Genomic DNA, 26,470 nt, shown 5'->3' on the forward strand with positions numbered 1-26,470 from the left:
TGCATCTTCAAGAGAAACACCCTGGCAACACATCCATAAAAAAAATAAGTTAATACAGACTCCCATTTAGACTAACAACTTGAGAGCAGAAAATGCAAAGTTATTAGAACATTAGTAACAATCGTAATATAGCAATTGACCTGTTGCCTGAGTAACTACACTAATATATACAAAATCAAATTAGTGGGTTTGGTTATTTCAGCCACACCCATTGCTGACAGGTGTATACAATCAAGCACACAGCCATGCAATCTCCATAGACAAATATTGGCAGTAGAATGGCCTTACTGAAGAGCTCTGTAACTTTCAGCTTGGCACTGTCATAGGATGCCACCTTTCCAACAAGTCAGTTTGTAAAAATTCTGCCCTGCTAGAACTGCCTCGGACAACTGTATGTGCTGTTATTGTGAAGTAGAAATGTCTATGAGCAACAACGGCTCAAACGTGAGGTGGTAGGCAACACAAGCTCACAGAATGGGACCGCCGAGTGCTGAAGCTTGTAGCGTGTAAAAATCTTCGGTCCTCAGTTGCAACACTCACTACCGAGTTCCAAACTGCCTCTGGAAGCAGCGTCAGCACAATAACTGTTGGTCGGGAGCTTCATGAAATGGATTTCCATGACAGAGCAGTCGCACACAAGCCTAAGATCTCCATGCACAATGCCAAGCGTCGGCTGCTGTGGTGTAAAGCTTGCCGCCATTGGACTCTGGTGCAGTGGATGCGCATTCTCTGGCGTGATGAATCACGCTTCACCATCTGGCAGTTTGACGGACAAATCTGGGTTTGGCGGTTGCCAGAAGAACGCTACCTGCCCCAAAGCATAGTGCCAACTGTAAAGTTTGGTGGAGGAGCAATAATGATCTGGGGCTGTTTTTCATGTTTCGGGCTAGGCCTCTTAGTTTCAGTGAAGGGAAATCTTAAAGCTACTGCATACAATGACATTCTAGATGATTCTATGCTTCCAACTTTGTGGCAACAGTTTGGGAAGGCCCTTTCCTGTTTCAGCATGACAATGCTCCCGCGCACAAAGCGAGGTCCATAGAGAAATGGTTTGTTGAAATCGGTGTGGAAGAACTTGACTGGCTTGCACAAAGCATTGACCTCAACCCCATTGGACACCTTTGGGATGAATTCGAACGCTGACTGCGAGCCAGGCCTAATTGCCCAACATCAGTGCCTGACCTCACTAATGCTCTTGTGGCTGAATGGAGGCAAGTCTCTGCAGCAATATTCCAACATCTAGTGGAAAGCCTTCCCAGAAGAGTGGAGGCTATTATAGCAGCAAATGGGACCAACTCCATATTAATGCCCATGATTTTGGAATGAGAGCAGGTGTCCACTTTTGGTCATATTCCTTTTTTTGTTTTTTTATTGATTGTAATTTTTTTACTACCGCATAGTACAGTTGTGGTGCAAAGTTTTGAGAATGGCACAAATATATATTTTCACAAAGTTTGCTGCTTCAGTGTCTTTAGATATTTTTGTCAGATGTTACTAGGGAATACTGAAGTATAATTACAAGCATTTCATAAGTTTCAAAGGCCTTTGTTGACAATGCCATGAAGTTGATACAAAGAGTCAATATTTGCAGTGTTGACCCTTCTTATTCAAGACCTCTGCAATCCACCCTGGCATGCTGTCAATTAACTTCTGGGCCACATCCTGACTGATGACAGCCCATTCTTGCATAATCAATGCTTGGAGTTTGTCAGAATTTGTGGGTTTTTGTTTGTCCACCCGCCTCTTGAGGATTGACCACAAGTTCTCAATGGGATTAAGGTCTGGGGAGTTTCCTGGCAATGGACCCAAAATATCGATGTTTTGTTCCCCGAGCCACTTAGTTATCACTTTTGCCTTATGGCAAGGTGCTCCATCATGCTGGAAAAGGCATTGTTCATCACCAAACTGTTCCTGGATGGTTGGGAGAAGTTGCTCTCTGAGGATGTGTTGGTACCATTCCTTATTCATGGTTGTGTTCTTTCAAAATTGTGAGTGAGCCCACTCCCTTTGCTGAGAAGCAACCCCACACATGAATGGTCTCAGGATGCTTTACTGTTGGCATGACACAGGACTGATGGTAGCGCTCACCTTGTCTTCTCCGGACAAGCTTTTTTCCGGATGCCCCAAACAATCGGAAAGGGGATTCATCAGAGAAAATGACTTTACCCCAGTCCTCAGCAGTCCAATCCCTGTACCTTTTGCAGAATATCAGTCTGTCCCTGATGTTTTTCCTGGAGAGAAGTGGCTTCTTTGCAGCCCTTCTTGACACCAGGCCATCCTCCAAAAGTCTTCGCCTCACTGTGCGTGCAGATGCACTCACACCTGCCTGCTGCCATTCCTGAGCAAGCTCTGTACTGGTGCTGCCCGGATCCCGCAGCTGAATCAACTTTAGAAGACAGTCCTGGCGCTTGCTGGACATTCTTGGGCGCCCTGAAGTTGAACCGCTCTCCTTGAAGTTCTTGATGATCCAATAAATGGTTGATTTAGGTGCAATCTACAGGCAGCAATATCTGTGAAGCCCTTTTTGTGCAAAGCAATGATGACGCCACGTGTTTCCTTGCAGATAACCATGATTAACAGAGGAAGGACAATGATCCTAAGCACCACCCTCCTTTTGAAGCTTCCAGTCTGTTATTCAAACTCAATTAGCATGACAGAGGGATCTCCAGCCTTGTCCTTGTCAACACACACATGTAAACGAGAGAATCACTGACATGATATCAGCTGGTCCTTTAGTGGCAGGGCTGAAATGCAGCGGAAATGTTTTTGGGGGATTCAGTTCATTGACATGGCAAAGAGGGACTTTGCAAATAATTGCAATTCATCTCTTCACTCTTCATAACATTCTGGAGTATATGCAAATTGCCATCATACAAACTGAGGCAGCAGACTTTGTCAAAATTAACATTTGTGTCATTCTCAAAACTTTTGGCCACGACTGTACTATTGTTCATGTAACAGAGACCATTATAATATGCAATGGCCATTTGATAGAGCCTAGTTCGGAAACATTGATAGAGATAGGAGCTGAACTGAAATTGAGTATGTGGAATTATCTTCCCTTGGTAATACAGGGGAATGCATTCTCTCGTGTTATATTTCCCGGGAACAGATATGGAGTTAGAATTTGCAGCCACTCATCGAGGTTAGTTTATCTGATACATTAATCATTTCTCCACTACATGCCTTTGCTTTCTCACAAATTTTCCCCTGCAGACAAAGTATCCAATTTAGGGAAAGAATGATAGGATGTGCTAGATGTAGGTCTATTAGGGCTGGTCTGCATGCGATCCCTGGGCATGTCTATTCTGTTGTGCCATTCTCAACTTATGCTTTTAATTTCCTCAGCCATAACAACGTGATGTTTCTCATGTGGCTGCATAATAGTATAATAGTCTGTGTTTCCATGACCACTCTATTTTTAGGAAATGTTATCAGACTTGCAGTAACCGTTGCAATACATTGCAGAACCTAGCCAATCCGTTTGTAGGTATCACTGTGAAAATGACTATAGGCTGTGTGGTGTTGCACAGATAGGTCTCAGCTAAAGGAGAGGAAGGGGAGACCCCTTCACACATCTGTGGAGCTCTGCAGTCTGAAAACTGCTGTCTGTGTTTTGTGTTCTCCAGGCAGGGGCCTCGTCCATGTGGGCTTCATGCTGTGGTCTGCTGAATGAAGTCATGGGCACAGGGGCAGTGAGAGGCCAGCAGCCCGGGTTCGGAGCCAGTGCTGGACCCTTCCGGTTTGCCCCCAGCGCAGGATACTCCACATACCCGCCCACAACCTCAGGGAGCCCCAGCCTTGTATGTAAGGCCTGTGGCCAGGCATTCTCGGTCTTCAGGAGGAAGGTAGGTGTTTGGTTTGGGGACTATTGGGGTAGCTAGTAGACTGACTGTGAATGTCCTATATGATTGTAGGCCAGTCCCAGATGGTTAGGGGTTGTTTGATGGGCTTTGGGGTGATGGTTAGGGGTTGTTTGATAGGCTTGGGGTGATCAAGAAGGAACCTGATAGGGTTTTTGATCCAAGGAATAATTTATGAATTGGTATGGACTGAGAGACTATTCCATTCAATACACCAATATTATTTGAGATTTTATTTGAGTAGGCTTTTGAGTAGCCATCATGTTTATTTTGCCACTCATCCTCAAACAGACACACTCTACTACAGGACATGTTGTAAAGTGAGGGCCAGTATTGATTAGTTACGTCCTAATACATTAACTGTCCTTGCAGAGAGCCAAGATAAGAGACGCCAAAAGCAGCCAATTACGTCATGAGACTGCACTTACTACAGGCCTGGGGCACATCAGTTGTAATTGCTACACTCCACCACCATAGGTATTTTGTGAAAACCACATGTTTTAATTAAGTGGGATAAAAATAGACAATGACTTAGGCTATGTATTTAGTGTAGATTTACAGTGCATTCGGAAAGTATTCAGACCCCTTGACTTTTTCCACATTTTGTTACATTACAGCCTTATTCTAAAATTGATTAAATTGTTTGTTTCCCCCTCATCATTCTACACACACTACCCCATAATGACAAAGCAAAAAACGTTACATTTTTATTTTTTGCACAGATCTGGGGAAGGGTACCAAAACATTTCTTCAGTATTGAAGGTCCCCAAGAACACAGTGGCCTCTATCATTCTTAAATGGAAGAAATTTGGAACCACCAAGATTCTTCCTAGAGCTGGCCACCGGGAGGTGACCAAGAACCCTATGGTCACTCTGACAGAGCTCCAGAGTTCCTTTCTGGAGATGGGAGAACCTTCCAGAAGGACAACCATCTCTGCAGCACTCCACCAATCAGGCCTTTATGGTAGAGTGGCCAGACGGATGCCACTCCTCAGTAAAAGGCACATGACAGCCCGCTTGAAGTTTGCCAAAAGGCACCTAAAGACTGATGAAACCAAGATTGAACTCTTTGGGCTAAATGCCATGTGTCACTTCTTGAAGAAACCTTACACAATCCCTATGGTGAAGCATGGTGGTGGCAGCATCATGCTGTGGGGATGTTTTTCAGGGAATGGGAGACTAGTCAGGATCGAGGGAAAGATGAATGGAGAAAAGTACACCTGTACTTGGCACACCTAAGTACAGGTGTGCCAAGCTTGTAGCGTCATACCCAAGAAGACTCGCGGCTGTAATTTATTTTTAATACATTTGCAAAAATGTTTAAAAACCTGTTTTTGCTTTGTCATCATGGGGTGTTGTGTGTAGATTGATGATGTTAGCAGTTGATGTTACTCTTCAATAACACAGACCCCAACCCAAATCGGGGGAGGAAAATAGGTTTATTCAAATAGGACAAATCATGCGGGGAGGTAGATGTTCTTTCTCCCCTGTCCTCAGTGATTTTCTCCTGTGATTCTCTCTTCAGAACAAAGGGACAGGATGTAATTTTATAACCCAGCGCTAGCTTGTGGCTGACCAATTAGAATTCCTTGCATTAAAACTGGGCCAAGTATCCTATTTCAGGTTCAATGTATCAACAATTTGGACCAATGAGAACTTGGAAATCTTCTTACACTCCCCGCTAGACCATTTAAAAAATATATATACTTAAAATGTATTTTTAGAAAACATGAATTAAAAAAAAACATTAGTATTAAACATAAAATCATTTACATTAAACACATTGCATTTCTATAAAACACAAAGGGCATATTTTACTTATTTGACTTTTTACAATAAGAAATTGATTTCAAACAAAGTTATATAAAATAAGTATTAAACAGGTGTAATGATGATGTCCCTTACGATTCCTACCACATCCTGTATTAGGAGGAAACTCACACAAAAAATGATTCCCAATAGGACGATTTAATATTATTTTCTTGTAGACAAGGTAATCATTCACCAAGTCATTTAAAAGTGACCAGGTCTTCCACACTGGTATCAGTCCCAAATGGAGAACTATTAGAGATTATGTTCTGACAGTCTGCCAGTAGTGAGGAATTATTCTTCCATTCCGCTGGTTGATAAGGACTTCTCTAATGAACACTTCACTGGTGATCTTGTGTCGTTTCAGGTACAGTCCTTGGGTCAAGGGATATTACTGCAGCTTCAGGCAATATATTCTTATAACCTGTAAAGAAGGAAACAAAAAAGTGAAAATAACTAACATGTCCTGGTTTCAAGAGAAATAGATATTTCACAGATTTCCCTAACTAAATATGTCCCAATTTACAGGAAAAAGTTGGACGTTTCACCTAGATATCCATAATATGACGATTGCTGTGTACAACATAGAAGATTATCAGGTTCTGATCATCTTACTATGCTTCTTCAACCGAGATTCACCCCTGGTTGCTAATCAATCCCGCGTGTCATCAAAATGGACAACCTTGTAATGATGTATCCATCGCGATGTTCCCTGGACTTTTACTGCTGACCTCGTTATGAGCAAAATTTGATAAGGACCTTCCCATTTTGGCTAGAATGTCTAACATATTTTTTTACCATCACCCACTGTCCTGGCACTATGTCATGTCCCCCCTCGGGAGTTATTCCCCACGCCTATTTTACTTGTCTGTCTGCTTCCCCTACTGCATTAGAGAGTAGTATGCAATAGTTAAGCATTGTGTCACTCATAAAGTGAACGTCTGCTTTTCTCAAATCTAACGTGCCTGTCATTATCACATTGTCCATTGTAGTAACTGCCCCGCCTGCCTTCCTCACACCCCTCTCCACAATACTTGAACTGTGATTCTGTCCTGTGATTCTCTCCTCAGAACAAAGGGACAGGATGTAGTTTTATAACCCAGCCCTAGCCTGTGGTTGACCAGTAAGAATTCCTTGCAATAAAACTGGGCCAAGTATCCTATTTCAGGTTCAATGTATAAACAATTTGGACCAATGAGAACTTGCCATGTAGCTATGAGTCCCAGACTGAAATTCCTCCCATGTCTCTGACCCATTAATCATTAATCCCCTATTACGGAAAAAAAAAACTATTTCCATGGATCGTTAGTACTCTATTTACTTTTATTCCTCTTGACCTTTAGTACTCTATTGACCTGTATTTATCTTGGAAATATTCTTACAATGAGGGAAAAAAATATTTAAATCCATTTTAGAATTGGACCGTAAAGTAAAAATTTTTGGATAAAGTCAATGGGTCTGAATACTTTTCGAATACACTTGATTTATTTAACCTTTATTTAACCAGGTAGGCAAGTTGAGAACAAGTTCTCATTTACAATTGCGACCTGGCCAAGATAAAGCAAAGCCGTTTGACACATACAACAACACAGAGTTACACATGGAGTAAAACAAAACACAGTCAATAATACAGTAGAAAAATAAGTTTATATACAATGTGAGCAAGTGAGGTGAGATAAGGGAGGTAAAGGCAAAAAAGGCCATGGTGGTGAAGTAAATACAATATAGCAAGTAAAACACTGGAATGTTTGATTTGCAGTGGAAGAATGTGCAAAGTAGAGATAGAAATAATGGGGTGCAAAGAAGCAAAATAAATACAGTAGAGAAAGAGGTAGTTGTTTGGCTAAATTATAGATGGGCTATGTACAGGTGCAGTAATCTGTGAGCTGCTCTGACAGCTGGTGCTTAAAGCTAGTGAGGGAGATAAGTGTTTCCAGTTTCAGAGATTTTTGTAGTTAGTTCCAGTCATTGGCAGCCGAGAACTGGAAGGAGAGGTGGCCAAATGAAGAATTGGTTTTGGGGGTGACCAGAGAGATATACCTGCTGGAGCACATGCTACAGGTGGGTGCTGCTATGGTGACCAGCAAGCTGAGATAAGGGGGGACTTTACCTAGCAGGGTCTTGTAGATGACCTGGAGCCAGTGGGTTTGGAGACGAGTATGAAGCGAGGGCCAGCCAACGAGAGCGTACAGGTCGCAGTGGTGGGTAGTATATAGGGCTTTGGTGACAAAACGGATGGCACTGTGATAGACTGAATCCAATTTATTGAGTAGGGTATTAGAGGCTATTTTGTAACTGACATCGTCGAAAATTAAAAAGTAAGAATTGGCAGGTAATGAGTGTGAGATCATGCCTCATCAAATTTCTAGCCAGAATGTAATAAAATGTGTGGGGGTCCCCTCCCACTGGTGAGACACACCTGTCTGTGATTTGGGAGGGGGGGGGGAGGAATTGTTCTGTTGTTATGACAGAGGGAGAGATCCTCTCCATATTGCAGGGTTGAATTCCATTACTTGTCTGGTTTGGTCCCTCTGATGCCCTGAGTCACCATGCCAATACAGCGTCTAATCCCGAGGCTTGCATGTTATTACTGTTTGATGTTTGTGACATGAAATAAATTAACTGCCTGCCTCCTGTCCGACTGTCTAGAGAGGGAGTGGAACAGATGCACAAGATTGAAAAATACAGTAACAGTATCAAGACATTGATATTCTGCTTCCTCATGCCTTGTTTGAGCTCCAATACCCCACATTCCTCTCATCTGTCCACTACAGCCGGTGAAGGTTCTATTGAATATTAAACATGAGTGTAGCTTTGTTAAGAACAAACGACTGTTCAAGGTACTGTATATAGAGCCAGATGAGGGAGGTGATTTCTTATCTGAGATTTAATCATTTTGAATCTTCCTTCCGCACTATTGTTTTAATGGAGATACATTCTAAATGCTGAATATTGGGCAGGCTTTGCAGATCCTATTAAGGCACAGTGTGCCCTGGAGCCTACATTACTGTCAATGTCACTTCTCCTGTATCTTCTACTTGGTTAATGCCTACACGCTCTCTATCACTCTCTCCCCCAGTATATCTGCTGCGACTGTAAGAAGAGCTTCTGCACGCTGTGCTCCATGCTTCAGGAGAACTTGCGTATATGTGCCACATGTCACCTGCTGAAGGGGACAGCCTTCCAGAGACCACAGCTGATGCGGCTGAGGGTCAGAGACCTGCGGCAGTACCTGCTGCTACGCAACGTCCCCACAGACACATGCAGGGAGAAGGAGGATCTGGTGGAACTGGTGCTGTGTCACCAGGGGACCGAAAGGGAGGGGGACCCCGACATGGCTAGCTTCACCTCCCGCTCCCTCTACACCCCGCCCCCTTCCACCACACGCTCCGCCTCCGAGCTGTCTACTCTCTCTGCCTCTCAGGGGGAAGCGCTCAGCAGGAGCGACAGCTCAGGGTCTACCAACCAGGTACACATACTTCTTCTACACCCTCCCCAACTACCAACCAGGTACGTCATGCAGATAATGTGTAAAAGTATTAGGTCTGCTCTGGAAGTGACTGAGGCAAAGACAGTACAGTATGAAGATAGGCAGAAACTGCTTCTCCAATAGAAATCCTGATCACACTTGTAGGCGATGTCTTGGCGACGTCCGCTTTCAAAGCTTATGTACAGAAACACGTACATCGGGTCTAACGGTCGTCTCACACCGAACTACGCATGTGTAGGCCTTCAAATCAAAGGCATTCCTTCAATATATAGTTTTTTTTTTTTACAAAAATGAGAACGGGTCAGTTTGACACGTTCAAGAGGTTTGAGTAATAACATGTAAAACTACTTAAGAAATTGGCTCGAATTGAATTGTGTCTTTAGATTTCAAGAAAATTAACAACTAAGGAAGATCTTTTCACTTTTCTCATTGACTTCTCAAACTCTGACTGAGGTATACATTTCAGGGTTGTGATTCTTATGGATTAATCCGGAATGTCTGGTACTCAGACTAGCAAAGAGCAGGTGAACACTGACTGTGGATGTTCTGTGTGTGAAAGTACATTCAAGACGTCTGAAATATGGAGCTTCACAGTTCGTTTCTACTTATGTCAGCTTTAGAAAGCATTTATTTTGCTTGTCCTTATCAGACTGTCAACCCCTGGTGACTAAAATTGATGGGAGTGATTTGGTCAATTCTGTTGATTTAATAGACCCATCGTCTTGTTGGACTCTTAGAAAGATGAGGCCTCCTGTTGGACTCTTCCCCTCCATAGAGAGATGAGGCCTCCTGTTGGACTCTTCCCCTCCATAGCGAGATGATGCCTCCTGTTGGACTCTTCCCCTCCATAGAGAGACGAGGCCTCCTGTTGGACTCTTCCCCTTCATAGAGAGATGAGGCCTCCTGTTGGACTCTTCCCCTCCATAGAGAGATGAGGCCTCCTGTTGGACTCTTCCCCTCCATAGAGAGATGAGGCCTCCTGTTGGACTCTTCCCCTCCATAGAGAGATGAGGCCTCCTGTTGGACTCTTCCCCTCCATAGAGAGATGAGGCCTCCTGTTGGACTCTTCCCCTCCATAGAGAGATGAGGCCTCCTGTTGGACTCTTCCCCTCCATAGAGAGATGAGGCCTCCTGTTGGACTCTTCCCCTCCATAGAGAGATGAGGCCTTCTGTTGGATTCCCCCCGCCCCCAATAGAGTGATTTTATTATTATTTATTTTTTTAAACCAGGTAGGCCAATTGAGAACAAGTTCTCATTTACAACTGCGACCTGGCCAAGATAAAGCAAAGCTGTGTGACAAAAAATAAACAACAGAGTTACACATAAACAAACGTAAAGTCAATAGCACAATAGAAAAATCTGTATACAGTGTGTGCAAATGAAGTAAGGAGGTAAGGCAATAAATAGGCCATAGTGGTGAAGTCATTACAATTTAGAAATGACCACTGGATGGATAGATGTGCAGATGAGGATGTGCAAGTAGAAGTACTGGCGTGCAAAAGAGCAGAAAAACAAATATGGGGATGAGGTAGGTAGTTGGTTGGATGGGCTATTTACAGATGGGCTATGTACAGCTGCAGCGATCGGTAAGCTGCTCTGACAGCTGACGCTTAAAGTTAGTGAGGGAGATAAAAGTATCCAACTTCAGTGATTTTTGCAATTCTTTCCAGTCATTGGCAGCAGACAACTGGAAGGAAAGGAGGCCAAAGTGATGTTGGCTTTGGGGATGACCAGTGAAATATACCTGCTGGAGCGCCTGCTACGCGTGGGGGTTGCTATGGAGACCAGTGAGCTGAGATAAGGCGGGGCTTTACCTAGCAAAGACTTATAGATGACCTGGAGCCAGTGGGTTTGGCGACGAATATGTAGCGAGGACCAGCGAACAAGAGCATACTGGTCGCAGTGGTGGGTAGTATATGGGGCTTTGGTGACAAAACGGATGGCACTGTGATAGGCTGCATCCAGTTTGCTGAGTAGAGTGTTGGAGGCTATTTTGTAAATGACGTCGCCAAAGTCAAGGATCGGTAGGATAGTCCGTGTTACGATGGTATTTTTGGCAGCGTGAGTGAAGGAGGCTTTGTTGCGAAATAGGAAGCCAATTCTAGATACTCATTTTGGATTGGAGATTCTTAATATAAGTCTGGAAGGAGAGTTCACAGTCTGGCCAGACACCTTGGTATTTATAGTTGTCCACATAAGTCAGAACCGTCCAGAGTAGTGATGCTGGACGGGCGGGCGAGTAGCGATCGGTTGAAGAGTGTGCATTTAGTTTTACTAGCATTTAAGACCAGTTGGAGGCCACGGAACCAGTGATGTATGGCATTGAAGCTTGTTTGGAGGTTTGTTAACACAGTGTCCAAAGAAGGGCCAGAAGTATACAGAATGGTGTCGTCTGCGTAGCGGTGGATCAAAGAATAACCCGCAGCAAGAGCGACATCATTGATATATACAGAGAAGAGAGTCGGCCTGAGAATTGAACACTATGGCACCCTCATAGAGATGGCCAGGGGTTTGGACTCTATCTGAGAAGTAGTTAGTGAACCAGGCGAGGCAGTCATTAGAGAAACCAAGGCTGTTGAGTCTGCAGATAAGAATATGGTGATTGACAGAGTCGAAAGCCTTGGCCAGGTCGATGAAGACGGCTGCACAGTACGGTCTTTTTTCGATGGCGGTTATGATATCGTTTAGGAACTTGGAATCCAGATTGCATAGCGGAGAAGGTATGGTGGGATTCGAAATGGTTGGTGATCTGTTTGTTCACTTGGCTTTCAAAGACTTTAGAAAGGCAGGGCAGGATGAATATAGGTCTGTAACAGTTTGGGCCTAGAGTGTCTCCCCCTTTGAAGAGATGAGGCATCTTGTTGGACCCCCCCCCCCCCCCCCCCCCATAGAGAGATGAGGCCTCCTCTTGGACTCTCCCCTAGCCTCCTCTCTCAAAGTTGTAGGAAGTAGCCCTGTCCTGTTTTTCTATTCCTGTAAACAAAAAGCTCAGCTGGTGCAGACAGCAGTAGAAGCTTTACTATGAATGGAAGGTAAACATAGTAGTCCCCGAGGTATCTATGGACTAAGCAGCAGGTGACTAATCCTAATCCCTGCCTGGACTGTACAGTAAGTATTTATAGTTCTCTGTGGAGGTTTCCGTCTGAGTCATGTGTTTTTGTGTTTGTTTTGGCTGTATAGGATATAGGAGACGCTACATCTCTCTCCACCCTGAACCTGGAACCCAGTGAACACACACCAGAGGTAAATAATTAACATCACCCAGTAGGCTCTACCTCTTACAGCATCTGGAGCTTATTCAGAGGGGTGCAACTTTCTCTACAATGCAGTATGTGTCATGTACAGTTGAAGTCGGAAGTTTACACACTTAGGTTGGTGTCATTAAAACTCGTTTTTCAACCACTCCACACATTGTTTGTTCACAAACTATAGTTTTGGAAAGTTGGTTAGGAAGTAATTTTTCCAACAATTGTTTACAGACAGATTATTTCACTTATAATTCATTTGTATCACAATTCCAGTGGCTCAGAAGTTTACATACACTAAGTTGACTGTGCCTTTAAACAGCTTGGAAAATTCCAGAAAATGATGTCATGGCTTTAGAAGTTTCTGATAGGCTAATTGACAATTTAAGTCAATTGGAGGTGTACCTGCCTACCTTCAAACTCAGTGCCTCTTTGCTTGACATCATGGGAAAATCCAAATAAATCAGCCAAATAAATCAGCCAAATAGGAAAAATCCAAATAGGAAAAATCCAAATAGGAAAAATCCAAATAGGAAAAATCCAAATAGGAAAAATCCAAATAGGAAAAATCCAAATAGGAAAAATCCAAATAGGAAAAATCCAAATAGGAAAAATCCAAATAGGAAAAATCCAAAATCCAAATAAATCAGCCAAATAAATCAGCCAAAAATTGTAGAACTCCATAAGTATAGTTAATCCTTGGGATTAATTTCCCAATGCCTAAAGTTGTAACGACCGTTGATGGAAGAAGGTGAGGACCAAGATGCAGCTTGGTAAGTGTTCATCATTATTTTAATGAACTGAACACTAAATACAACAAGAAACAACCGAAACAGCTCGGTCAGGTGCAAAACACACTAAACAGAAAATAACTACCCACAACCCATAGTGGGAAAACAGGCTGCCTAAGTATGGTTCTCAATCAGAGACAACAATTGACAGCTGCCTCTGATTGGGAATCATACCAGGCCAAAACCAGAAATACAAAACATAGAACAAAAACATAGAATGCCCACCTCAACTCACGCCCTGACCAAACTAAAATAGAGACATAAAAAAGGAACTAAGGTCAGGACGTGACAAACGTTACCAAGTTCATTTGTATAAACAATAGTACGCAAGTATAAACACCATGGGACCACGTAGCCGTCATACCGCTCAGGAAGGAGACACGTTCTGTCTCCTAGAGATGAGTGTACTGTAATGAAACAGGCAGGGAGCAGGTCTCGTACCCTCGACCTTCTAGCCCCGAGCACTATCGACTGTGCCCCAAAAGCATGCAAAAGCATGCTCGAGCGGCAGAGTCGATATCCGCGCTTTCAAACCCAGGGTCGTTACACTACTCCCTCCTTTCAAAGAGCGCGTCCTCGCGCTAGCTTGCGACTCTACGTCTTACAGGAACACGCTCACAGGCCATGCACACTCACTGTCGTGGATGCAAGGTCCGATCCCACTTCTGACACCAATGTAGTGAAACAGGCAGGGAGCAGGTCTCGAACCCTCGACCTTCTAGCCTGAAGTCCAGCGCGCTATCGACTGTGCCCCAAAGGCATGCTCGAGCGGCAGAGTCGATATCCGCGCTTATAAATCCAGGGTCGTTACAGTACTTTGGTGCGAAAAGTGCAAATCAATCCCAGAACAACAGCAACGGACCTTGTGAAGATGCTGGAGGAAATGGGTACAAAAGTATCTATATCCACACTAAAACGAGTCCTAAAGCGACATAACCTGAAAGGCCACTTAGCAAGGAAGAAGCCACTGCTTCAAAACCGCCATAGAAAAGCCAGACTACGGTTTGCAACTGCACATGGGGAAAAAGATCATACTTTTTGGAGAAATGTCCTCGGTTCTAAAGAAACAAAAATAGAACTGTTTGGCCATAATGACCATCGTTATGTTAGGAGGAAAAAGGGGGAGGCTTGCAAGCTGAAGAACACCATCCCAACCCATGAAGCACAGGGTTGGCGGCATCATGTTGTTTGGGTGCTTTGCTGCAGGAGGGACTGGTGCACTTCACAAAATAGATGGCTACATGAGGAAGGAATATTATGTGGATATTTTGAAGCAACAACTCAAGACATCAGTCAGGAAGTTAAAGCTTGGTCGCAAATGTGTCTTCCAAATGGACAGTGACCCCAAGCATACTTTCAAAGTTGTGGCAAAATGGCTTAAGGACAACAAAGTCAAGATATTGGAGTGGCCATCACAAAGCCCTGACCTCAATCCCATAGAAAATGTGTAGAACTACAAACCTGACTCAGTTACACCAGTTCTGTCAAGAGGAATCGGCCAATATTCACCAAACTTATTGTGGGAAGCTTGTGGAAGGCTACCCGAAAAGTTTGACCCAAGTTAAAAAATTTAAAGGCAATGCTACCAAATACTAATTGAGTGTATGTAAACTTCTGACCCACTGGGGAATGTGATGAAATAAATAAAAGCTGAAATAAATCATTCTCTCTGCTATTATTCTGACATTTTACATTCTTAAAATAAAGTGGTGATCCTAACTGACCTAAAACAGGGAATTTTTACTTGGATTAAATGTCAGGAATTGTGAAAAAAACGAGTTTAAATGTATTTGGCTAAGGTGTATGTAAACTTCCGACTTCAACTGTATGTAATGGCTAATGGCTCCCCTCTCTCATCCTGTAGGTGATCCCTCAGACGGGGCAGCGAGCACGGGCCTCTCTCTCAGACATCTCTTGCCTGAGGGACATCGAGGGTCTGTCCGTCAGACAACTAAAGGAGATCCTGGCCAGGAATTTTGTCAACTATTCAGGCTGCTGCGAGAAGTGGGAGCTGGTAGAGCGCGTCAGCCACTTGTACAGAGAGACAGAGGAGAACAGGAAGTCATGTGAGTAGCAGTGAGCCTGGTCCCAGATCTGTTTGAGCTGTCCCATCAACTCCTATGGTCATTACCACGCCATGTTTGCCAATTAAAATGGTGTACGATAGTTTTATTAGCTTGAGTACCTAAATGTTTTTTCTTACTTTCCTCTAGTGGAAAACGTGAACACAGCTGTAACTTCAGGTAAGAAATCACTGCTCTGTCTGTCTTTTGTGATGGTACATGATGATATGTAAAGTTTGGAACAGGAATGGAAAGTACAGCTACTTAACATGTAACCCTTCAGTCTCTGTCTCGTCAGTGATATTCTAGCTCCTGACGTACAGTATGTTCATTACTGTAGCTGCCTTTAATATTGTACCTTCAGAGTTCCTTCAGAGTTGATTTCTGTAGTGTTTTTAAAAAAAAAATCTGAATCAGTATTTATTGACAGTTGCTTTACTCCTTCCTTTCAAGTGGTGGCCTTGCCCCTTCCTCCCATCTGCATTGAAGGGATTGGAGGTAAGGTATCTGAAAAAGGCAAGTGTTCCCCTGGTCACTCCAACTGTTGACCTGGTCACTCTTACCATCTCATGGCCCGGCCCCTCCGCATGCACGTAACACAGGCATCCATCCTCATATACAGCCCTTAGTGATGCATGCAGGAGTTTCACCTTACTTACTGCATCTGCCACCACCACCACTACTACTCCTGCTGCACATCAATCATGGTGTTTTTGTATCTCATCCATACCAAGGGTACCTCCATGCATTTTGAGCATGTTTAGCTATTTGGACGCCATCTTTGCCCCTTTCCATTGGTGTATAAGAACCGGTCACCCAAGTGCAATCCTTAAGTGTATTACTTCTTGGAAAGCCCAAGATAGTATTTAATAACTTCACACACATACAGTGCCTTCAGAAAGTATTAGGGCCCTATGATTTCCACAATGTGGAAAAGACGCATGGAATTACTGAATTTGGTATTAAAAATGGAATCAACTGTAAAATGTGAAATATTGCAGAATTGTCCATAATTTGCCTGAAATGTATTTAAAAAATAAAATAAAGTAGGCCTAATTATTGTAGTGACCTAAATTATTTAATAATTGTAAAATTACAGGTGAGTAGGCCTAGACAAATAATTCCATTTTCGATTGGGGTGTTTTGAGAGGGTGGTCGGTCGTGCGTGAGACCCTTACGTCACCTCACAACTTGGCTGTCATTTTGAGAAACATTTCGAAGAGGTCGTATAAGACGTCCAAGTCGTCAAAAAAAATGGAATGATTTGACCCTAACCCCTAAATTCAGAGCAGAGCTATGCTCAAAGGACTATTATGAGTCAGGTGATAAGCTGTTTTGCAAATTCTGTCAACATAGTATTGATTGGACCTGTAAAAATATGTGTGATGACCACTTAGTGTAAAGCTCATGTGAACAAGAAAAAGCACCGTGTTAGCCAGAGCATGCCTCTGAGCATGCCTCTTCAAACGACCTATTATGCGCATCAGCAGATTCAAGATGAGAATTTATTCAGGACTTTGTGGCTGTGTGCGCTGAATCTGACATCCCCTTACACCGTACCCAAACTGGACGCACGCGTGCCATCGTGCGCAAATATTTTATCTGAAATGCACAAGGTCCTCTACTCCGACAGTTAATCTACACATAAAACGGTCAACCGAATCGTTTCTAGTCATCTCTCCTTCCAGGCTTTTTCTTCTTTGGACTTTATATGGCGATTGGCATCTAATCTCCTAGTATTACCACGACCAACCGACCTCAGTTCATCTTTTAATCACTCACTTGGGTATAACCAATGAGGAGATGGCACATGGGGATCTGCTTCTATAAACCAACGAGGAGATGTGAGAGGCAGGACTTGCACCGTGTTCAGCGTCACAAATAGAACTGACTTCTATTTTAGCGCTTGGCAACCCAGATGCTCGTTGGCTTGCGCGACCAGTGTGGGTGCAATGATTGCATAACATGTAAACTCAGCAAAAAAATAAACGTCCTCTCACTGTCAACAGCGTTTATTTTCCGCAAACATAACATGTGTAAATATTTGTATGAACATAACAAGATTCATCAACTGATACATAAACTGAACAAGTTCCATAGATATGTGACTAACAGAAATGGAATGATGTGTCCCTGAACAAAGGGGGGTCAAAATCAAAAGTAACAGTTAATATCTGGTGTGGCCACCAGGTGCATTAAGTACTGCAGTGCATCTCCTCATGGACTGTACCAGATTTGCCAGTTCTTGCTGTGAGATGCTACCCCACTCTTCCACCAAGGCACCTGCAAATTCAAGAACATTTCTGGGGGGAATGGCCCTAGCCCTCACCCTCCGATCCAACAGGTCCCAGGCGTGCTCAATGGGATTGAGATCCAGGCTCTTTGCTGGCCATGGCAGAACACTGGCATTCCTGTCTTGCAGGAAATCACGCACAGAACGAGCAATATAGCTGGTAGCATTGTCATGCTGGAGGGTCATGTCAAGATGAGCCTGCAGGAAGGGTACCACATGAGAGAGAAGGATGTCTTCCCTGTAACGCACAGCATTGAGATTCCCTGCAATGACAACAATCTCAGTCCGATGATGCTGTGACACACCGCCCCAGACCATGATGGACCCTCCACCTCCAAACCCTCCACCTCCGATCCCGCTCCAGAGTACAGGCCTTGGTGTAACGCTCATTCCTTCGATGATAAACGCAAATCCGACCATCACCCCTTGGTGAGACAAAACCGCGACTCGTCAGAGAAGAGCACTTTTTGCCAGTCCTGTCTGGTCCTGTGACGGTGGATTTGTGCCCATAGGCGACGTTGTTGCTGGTGATGTCTCGTGAGGACTTGCCTTATAACAGGCCTACAAGCCCTCAGTCCATCCTCTCTCAGCCTATTGCGGACAGTCTGAGCACTGATGGAGGGATTGTGCGTTCCTGGTGTAACTCGGGCAGTTGTTGCCATCCTGTACCTTTTTCTTTACATTTTTTATTTCACCTTTATTTAACCAGGTAGGCCAGTTGAGAACAAGTTCTCATTGGCGACCTGGCCAAGATAAAGCAAAGCAGTGCGACAAAAAACAACAACACAGAGTTACACATGGGATAAACAAAAGTACAGTCAATGACACAATAGAAAAATGTATATACAGTGTGTGCAAATGGAGTAAGGAGGTAAGGTAAAAAATAGGCCATAGTGGCGAAGTAATTACAAATAAGCTAATTAACACTGGGAGTGATTGATGTGCAAGTAGAAATACTGGTGTGCAAAAGAGCAAAAAAGTAAATAAAAACAATATGGCGATGAGGTAGGTAGGTAGTTGGATGGGCTATTTCCGGATGGGCAATGTACAGCTGCAGTGATCGGTAAGCTGCTCAGATAACTGTTGGTTAAAGTTAGTGAGGGAGATTGAAGTCTCCAACTTCAGTGATTTGTGCAATTCGTTCCAGTCATTGGCAGCAGAGAACTTGAAGGAAAGGCGGCCAAAGAGGTGTTGGCTTTGGGGATGACCAGTGAGATATACCTGCTGGAGCGCGTGCTATGGGTGGGTGTTGTTATGGTGACCAGTGAGCTGAGATAAGGAGGAGTTTTACCTAGCAAAGACTTATAGATGACCTGGAACCAGTGGGTCTGGCGACGAATATGTAACAAGGGCCAGCCGACGAGAGCATACAGGTCGCAGTGGTGGGTAGTATATGGGGCTTTGGTGACAAAACGGATAGCACTGTGATGGACTGCATCCAGTTGGCTGAGTAGAGTGTTGGAGGCTAATTTGTAAATGCCATTGCCAAAGTCAAGCATCGGTAGGATAGTCAGTGTTACGATGGTATTTTTGGCAGCGTGAGTGAAGGAGGCTTTGTTGCGAAATAGGAAGCCAATTATAGATTTAATTTTGGATTGGAGATTCTTAATATGAGTCTGGAAGGAGAGTTTACAGTCTAGCCAGACACCTAGGTATTTATATATTCTAAGTCAGAACCGTCCAGAGTAGTGATGCTAGTCGGGCAGGCATGGGCAGCGATCCGTTGAAGAGCATGCATTTAGTTTTACTAGCGTTTAAGAGCAGATGGAGGCCACAGAAGGAGTGTTGTATGGCATTGAAGCTCATTTGGAGGTTTGTTAACACAGTGTCCAAAGAAGGGCCAGATGTATACAGAAGAGGTGCGTAGAGGTGGATCAAGGAATCACCCGCAGCAAGAGCGACATCATTGATATATACAGAGAAGAGAGTCGGCCCGAGAATTGAACCCTGTTGTACCCTCATAGAGACTGCCATAGGTCCGGACAACAGGCTCTCTGATTTGACACACTGAACTCTCTGAGAAGTAGTTGGTGAATCAGGCGAGGCAGTCATTAGAGAAACCAAGGCTGTTGAGTCTGCCGATAAGAATACGGTGATTGACAGAGTCGAAAGCCTTGGCCAGGTCGATGAAGACGGCTGCACAGTACTGTCTTTTATCAATGGCGGTTATGATGGCGGTTTAGTACCTTGAGCGTGGCTGAAGTGCACTGGTGACCAGTTCGGAAACCGGATTGCACAGTGGAGAAGGTGCGGTGGGATTCGAAATGGTAGGTGATCTGTTTGTTAACTTGGCTTTCAAATACTTTAGAAAGGCAGGGCAGGATGGATATAGGTCTATAACAGTTTGGGTCTAGAGTGTCACCCCCTTTGAAGAGGGGGATGACCACGGCAGCTTTCCAATCTTTAGGGATCTCGGACGATACGAAAGAGAGGTTGAACAGACTGGTAATAGAAGTTGCAACAATGGCTGCGGATAATGTTAGAGAGAGAGGGTCCAGATTGTCTAGCCCAGCTGATTTGTACAGGTCCATGTTTTGCAGCTCTTTCAGAACATCTGCTATCTGGATTTGGGAAGGAGAAGCTGGGGAGGTTTGGGCAAGTAGCTGCGGGGGGTGCAGAGCTGTTGGCCGTGGTAGAGAAATGCTTCTTGAAATTCTCGATTATCATGGATTTATCTGGGGTGACAGTGTTTCCTAGCCTTAGTGCAGTGGGCAGCTGGGAGGAGGTGCTCTTATTCTCCATGGACTTTAGTGTCCCAGTACTTTTTGGAGTTAGAGCTACAGGATGCAAATTTCTGTTTGAAAAAGCTAGCCTTAGCTTTCCTAACTGACTGTGTGTATTGGTTCCTGACTTCCCTGAAAAGTTTCATTTCGCGGGTACTATTTGATCCTAGTGCAGTACGCCACCGGATTTTTTTGTGCTGGTCGAGGGCAGTCGGGTCTGGAGTGAACCAAGGGCTATATCTGTTCTTAGTTCTACATTTTATGAAAGGGTCATGCTTATTTAAGATGGTGAGGAAATTACCTGTCAAGAACAACCAGGCATCCTCTACTTACGGGATGAGGTCAATATCCTTCCAGGATACCCAGGCCAGGTTGATTAGAAAGGCCTGCTCGCAGAAGTGTTTTAGGGAGCATTTGACAGTGATGAGGGGTGGTCGTTTGACCGCGGACCCATAACGGATGCAGGCAATGAGGCAGTGATTGCTGAGATCCTGGTTGAAAACAGAGGTGTATTTAGAGAGCAAGTTGGTCAGGATAATATCTATGAGGGTGCCCATGTTTACGGATTTAGGGTTGTTCCTGGTGGGTTCCTTGATGATTTGTTTGAGATTGAGGGCATCTAGCTTAGATTGTAGGACGGCCGGGGTGTTAAGCATATCCCAGTTTAGGTCACCTAACAGAACGAACTCTGAAGATGGATAGGGGGCAATCAATTCATATACAGTGGGGAGAACAAGTATTTGATACACTGCCGATTTTGCAGGTTTTCCTACTTACAAAGCATGTAGAGGTCTGTAATTTTTATCTTAAGTACACTTCAACTGTGAGAGACAGAATCTAAAACAAAAATCCAGAAAATCACATTGTATGATTTTTAAGTAATTCATTTGCATTTTATTGCATGACATAAGTATTTGATACATCAGAAAAGCAGAACTTAATATTTGGTACAGAAACCTTTGTTTGCAATTACAGAGATCATACGTTTCCTGTAGTTCTTGACCAGGTTTGCACACACTGCAGCAGGGATTTTGGCCCACTCCTCCATACAGACCTTCTCCAGATCCTTCGGGTTTCGGAACGGTCGCTGGGCAATACGGACTTTCAGCTCCCTCCAAAGATTTTCTATTGGGTTCAGGTCTGGAGACTGGCTAGGCCACTCCAGGACCCTGAGATGCTTCTTACGGAGCCACTCCTTAGTTGCCTGTGTGTTTCAGGTCGTTGTCATGCTGGAAGATCCAGCCACGACCCATCTTCAATGCTCTTACTGAGGGAAGGAGGTTGTTGGCCAAGATCTAGCGATACATGGCCCCGTCCATCCTCCCCTCAATACGGTGCAGTCGTCCTGTCCCCTTTGCAGAAAAGCATCCCCAAAGAATGATGTTTCCACCTCCATGCTTCACGGTTGGGATGGTGTTCTTGGGGTTGTACTCATCCTTCTTCCTCCAAACACGTCGAGTGGAGTTTAGACCAAAAAGCTCTATTTTTGTCTCATCAGACCACATGACCTTCTCCCATTCCTTCTCTGGGTCATCCAGGTGGTCATTGGCAAACTTCAGACAGGCCTGGACATGCGCTGGCTTGAGCAGGGGGACCTTGCGTGCGCTGCAGGATTTTAATCCATGACGGCGTAGTGTGTTACTAATGGTTTTCTTTGAGACTGTGGTCCCAGCTCTCTTCAGGTCATTGACCAGGTCCTGCCGTGTAGTTCTGGGCTGATCCCTCACCTTCCTCATGATCATTGATGCCCCACGAGGTGAGATCTTGCATGGAGCCTCAGACTGAGGGTGATTGACCGTCATCTTGAACTTCTTCCATTTTCTAATAATTCTGGCAACAGCTCTCTGGTCTTGGCCATTGTGGAGAGGTTGGAGTCTGTTTGATTGAGTGTGTGGACAGGTGTATTTTATACAGGTAACGAGTTCAAACAGGTCCAGATAATACAGGTAATGAGTGGAGAACAGGAGGGCTTCTTAAAGAAAAACTAACAGGTCTGTGAGAGCAGGAATTCTTACTGGTTGGTAGGTTCTCGCCACTGTATGTCCTGCAGGTTTGATGTTTGGATGTACCGATCCTGTGCAGGTGTTGTTACACATGGTCTGCCACTGCGAGGACGATCAGCTCTCCGTCCTGTCTCCCTGTAGCTCTGTCTTTGGCGTCTCACATTACTGACATTGCAATTTATTGCCCTAGCCACATCTGCAGTCCTCATGCCTCCTTGCAGCATGCCTAAGGCAGGTTCACACAGATGAGCAGGGACCCTGGGCATCTTTCTTTTGGTGTTTTTCAGAGTCAGTAGAAAGGCCTCTTTAGTGTCCTAAGTTTTCATAACTGTGACCTTAATTGCCTACTGTCTGTAAGCTGTCTTAACGACCATTTCACAGGTGCATGTTCATTAATTGTTTATGGTTCATTGAACATGCATGGGAAACAGTGTTTAAACGCTTTACAATGAAGATCTGTGAAGTTATTTGGATTTTTACGAATTATCTTTGAAAGACAGTGTCCTGAAAAGCGGACTTTTCTTTCTTTGCTAAGTTTGTGTAAATGTATTTTCCTACGCGAGCTGTGTGGTCAGCATGTTAGAAAAGCTAAGAAAGCTACAGCCCTTTCTAGTGAAGCATTGCAAACAGGGAGGAGCGTTGCCCGAAAATGAGAGCAGCCCCTGTCAAACTCACCTGCCTGTGTGTTCGACCAACATATGACTGCGGTTCTACAGAAGATCCGTGGCATGAAGTTTGCGGTGGTTGTTGTTGACGAGACAACAGATGCAAGGGATTACAGCGTTCTAAACATCGTCATTGGTGAGTTAACTTACCAGCCTATTAATATACCATTGTAATAGCCTACATTTACATTCTGCAATGTGAATTGTCCGCATGCAAATTGTGATATTCCAAACGACGAGCTATCGTGTTGAAATATAGTGATGCATAATGTCAGCAGCTGTCTGCCTCTCCATCTAGCTAACTATCGCTGTATCTATATTGTGTTTACACTTGGAATTTCAATAAGACCTTTATTTTGTCACAATATTATTTTAGGTTAAATCAAAGTTTTTCCTTATCTTTAATTACAGGTGTTGAAAACCAGTACTTTCTGATGGATGTCATTTTCATGGACAAATGCAACTACTCAACGTTTTCCCAATCATTACTAGCCTCCCTCCACAGCAACCATCTGAACCTGAATGATGCCTGGGCGTTGGTCACAGATAATGCCTCCTACTGACTGAAGACATACAAGGAGGTTCTGAAATGAGTTACACCCAACAGTGTCCATGTAACCTGTCTCTGCCATGTCATCAATCTGGTGGGTGAGACCTGACAGCACAACAAATACTTCTCTGAAGTTGCATCACTTGTGACATGGATGAGATCTGTCTTCTTCGAGAAGTCTGCCAGAAAGAGAAGATGGGTGAGCTTCCTCATTATGAAGTAGTTTGTGCAGGACAAGGCTCCTCCTGAAGCACTGAGCTCCAGCTGGTTTGAGGCAGTGAAGTACCATGCAGAGAATGTTCATCTGTACAGAGATTTATTTTAAAAAAATAATTAAAAAAAAATAGATAATGGAACATGGGACAAACACTTAACATGTTGCGTTTACATTTTTGCTCAGTGTATTTTGGAGCAGATTCAAAAGTGTAACTAGTTCACTCAGGAACATTTAATGTCGTCTTGGTAAGCAACTCCAGTGTATATTTGGCCTTGTGTTTTAGGGTATTGACCTGCTGAAAGGTGTATTTGTCTCCGTGTCTGCTAGGAAGCAGACTGAACCAGGTTTTCCTTTAGGATTTTGCCTGTGCTTAGCTCTATTCTGTTTCTGTTTATCCTAATAAAAATAACTCCTTAGTCCTTGCCGATGATAAGCATACCCATAACATGATTCAGTCACCACCATGCTTGAAAATATGAAAAGTGGTACTCAGTGATGTGTTGGATTTGCCCCAAACATAATTCTTTGTATTCAGGACATGAAGTTTATTTCTTTGCCACATTTTTGGCAGTTTTACTTTAGTGCCTTATTGCAAACAGGATGCATGTTTTGTTATATTTGTATTTTGTTCTTTTCACTCTATCATTTAGGTTAGTATTGTGGAGTAACTACAATGTTGATACATCTTGAGTTTTCTCCTATCACAGCCGTTACAAACTCTGTAACTGTTTTAAAGTCACCATTGGCCTCATGGTGAAATCTCTGAGCGGTATTCTTCCTCTGTGGTAACTGAGTTAGGAAGGACGCCTGTATCTTTGTAGTTACTGGGTGTATTGATACACCATCCAAAGTGTAATTAATAACTTCACCATGCTCAAAGGGACATTCAATGTCTGCTTCTTTTTTTTTTACCCATCTACCAATAGGTGCCCTTCTTTGTGAGGCTTTGGAAAACCTCCCTGGTCTTTGCGGTTGAATCTTTGTTTGAAATTCACTGCTCGACTGAGGGACCTTACAGATAATTATATGTGTGTGGGGTACAGAGATGAGGTAGTCATTTAAAAAATCATGTTATAACACTTATTGCCCACAGTGAATCAGCACAATTTATGTGACTTAGGAAATGCTTTATTCCTTAACTTATTTAGGCTCTCCACAACAAAGGGGTTGAATACTTACTGACTGAAGGCATTTCAGCTTTTCATTTTTAATAAAAAATAAAAAAAATCTATTAACATTCCGCTTTGACATTATGGGGCATTGACACAAAGTCTCAATTTACTTTCTGAAGGCACTGTATTTCTATAAAGCTAAATATGTCCGGCTGCATGATGTCTGAATTCAAACATCCACTGATACACCGTCAGGATGAGGAAGAGGTCTCGTTGTCATGGAAACTCCTCGTATGGAAGCCTTTTTATCCAGCCCTGCTATTTCCAGGAGCCTGTATGGAGCTTGCCCTCTGCTTTGTACCAGCCATGACCTTCCTATGATAAGGCACCCTAGATAAGAGAGAGAGAGGAGATATTGGGATCTCTCTTCAAGGCAGTGTCACTCTCTTCTACCTCTTCGGGGCATGACATCATCATTGCTCTCCTCTACTCTCATCTGTATGTCATGTTGTTCTTTTACTTTTTTCTGATTCCTCCCCTCTGTCTTCCTCCAGATCGGGAGAAGGCCCAGCTGACCAACCTGGATAACAGCCTGTGTAGGATCTGCATGGATGCTGCGATTGACTGCGTCCTTCTGGAGTGTGGTCACATGGTCACCTGCACCAAGTGTGGTAAGCGGATGAGCGAGTGTCCCATCTGCAGGCAGTACGTTGTGAGAGCTGTGCACGTCTTCAAGTCCTAATGTCTGAACCCATCACCACCGTCTCAGAACATCTTCAACAAAACATTCATCTCCAGAGAAACGGAAATCTGTTCCGTCACAGTCCATACTGGGAGACTGCCTCCATGCTCTCACCACCAGTACTTCTTGTTGTGGGTGTTCATGTTTTCATGTTTTCAAACGCTTACATTATTTGCACACTTAAACGTGACTATTAAAAATGCAGTGTTCTCTTTTTACCTTGTATTATTTAGTCTGACTAATCAGTATTTGAAGGAAAAAAGGGCAGCAGTCTACCCTCGTATTATTCCATTACTAAACACATCCTTGACTTGTTCCTATCAAGAATGTGAGCTATTCAATCACATGTGCATTGTTGTCTAACATGACGTATCACTTTTGAATCTGCCTGCTATGAACTGTAGCATTTGCTGCAAATAACTGCATATCTTAGTAATTCTGAAGAAAATACTGTACTGTGCAACAGGATGGGGGATGAGCAAATTAGAGGTCTATTTGGATTCAAAACAGCAATATCCAATGTAATTTGCTCTTTTGTCATGTCTTAGCACTGAGTGTTAAGATGGAAAAGAAAAACAGGTGCTAAATACATTCAAATGTTTTTCCAACTTAAAAATGGTGTATTTTCTTTCATTAATATTTTCCATTTTCTTTTGAAAGTGGAAGGAATAGTTTGTTTTTAATTGATAAATGATTGTAGTTAACACAGAACTAACTAATCAAAGAGAGCTACAACTTAACTGACACTGGAATATAAAGTGTGTCTATATATATATATATATATATATATATATATTAGTACCATTGTAGAATAATAGGGAAGACATCAACACTATGAAATAACACATGGAATCATGTAACAACAACAAAAATGTTCAATCAATATATTTTATATGTGATATT

The 26,470-nt window shown here is 43.4% G+C and overlaps 1 protein-coding gene across 2 annotated transcripts in view; it reads left to right on the forward strand.

The window, feature by feature from the left end:
- LOC109878611 (E3 ubiquitin-protein ligase RNF34) overlaps positions 1 to 25,781 on the forward strand; it is a 28,526-nt gene extending 2,745 nt beyond the window's left edge. Inside the window, exons 2-8 of one of the 2 annotated variants that reach the window (XM_020470832.2) lie at positions 3,630 to 3,848; positions 8,752 to 9,141; positions 12,344 to 12,406; positions 15,064 to 15,265; positions 15,413 to 15,442; positions 15,716 to 15,778; positions 25,380 to 25,781. In XM_020470832.2, coding sequence (XP_020326421.1) covers positions 3,630 to 3,848; positions 8,752 to 9,141; positions 12,344 to 12,406; positions 15,064 to 15,265; positions 15,413 to 15,442; positions 15,716 to 15,778; positions 25,380 to 25,567 — 1,155 coding nt within the window. In that variant the 3' untranslated portion in view covers positions 25,568 to 25,781. The remainder of the gene's footprint in view (positions 1 to 3,629; positions 3,849 to 8,751; positions 9,142 to 12,343; positions 12,407 to 15,063; positions 15,266 to 15,412; positions 15,443 to 15,715; positions 15,779 to 25,379) is intronic. The other variant, XM_020470836.2, reaches the window with a different exon arrangement.
- Positions 25,782 to 26,470: the final 689 nt, after the last annotated feature.

Source organism: Oncorhynchus kisutch, linkage group LG3 (genome assembly GCF_002021735.2).
Source record: "Oncorhynchus kisutch isolate 150728-3 linkage group LG3, Okis_V2, whole genome shotgun sequence".
Taxonomy (NCBI): Eukaryota; Metazoa; Chordata; class Actinopteri; order Salmoniformes; family Salmonidae; genus Oncorhynchus; species Oncorhynchus kisutch.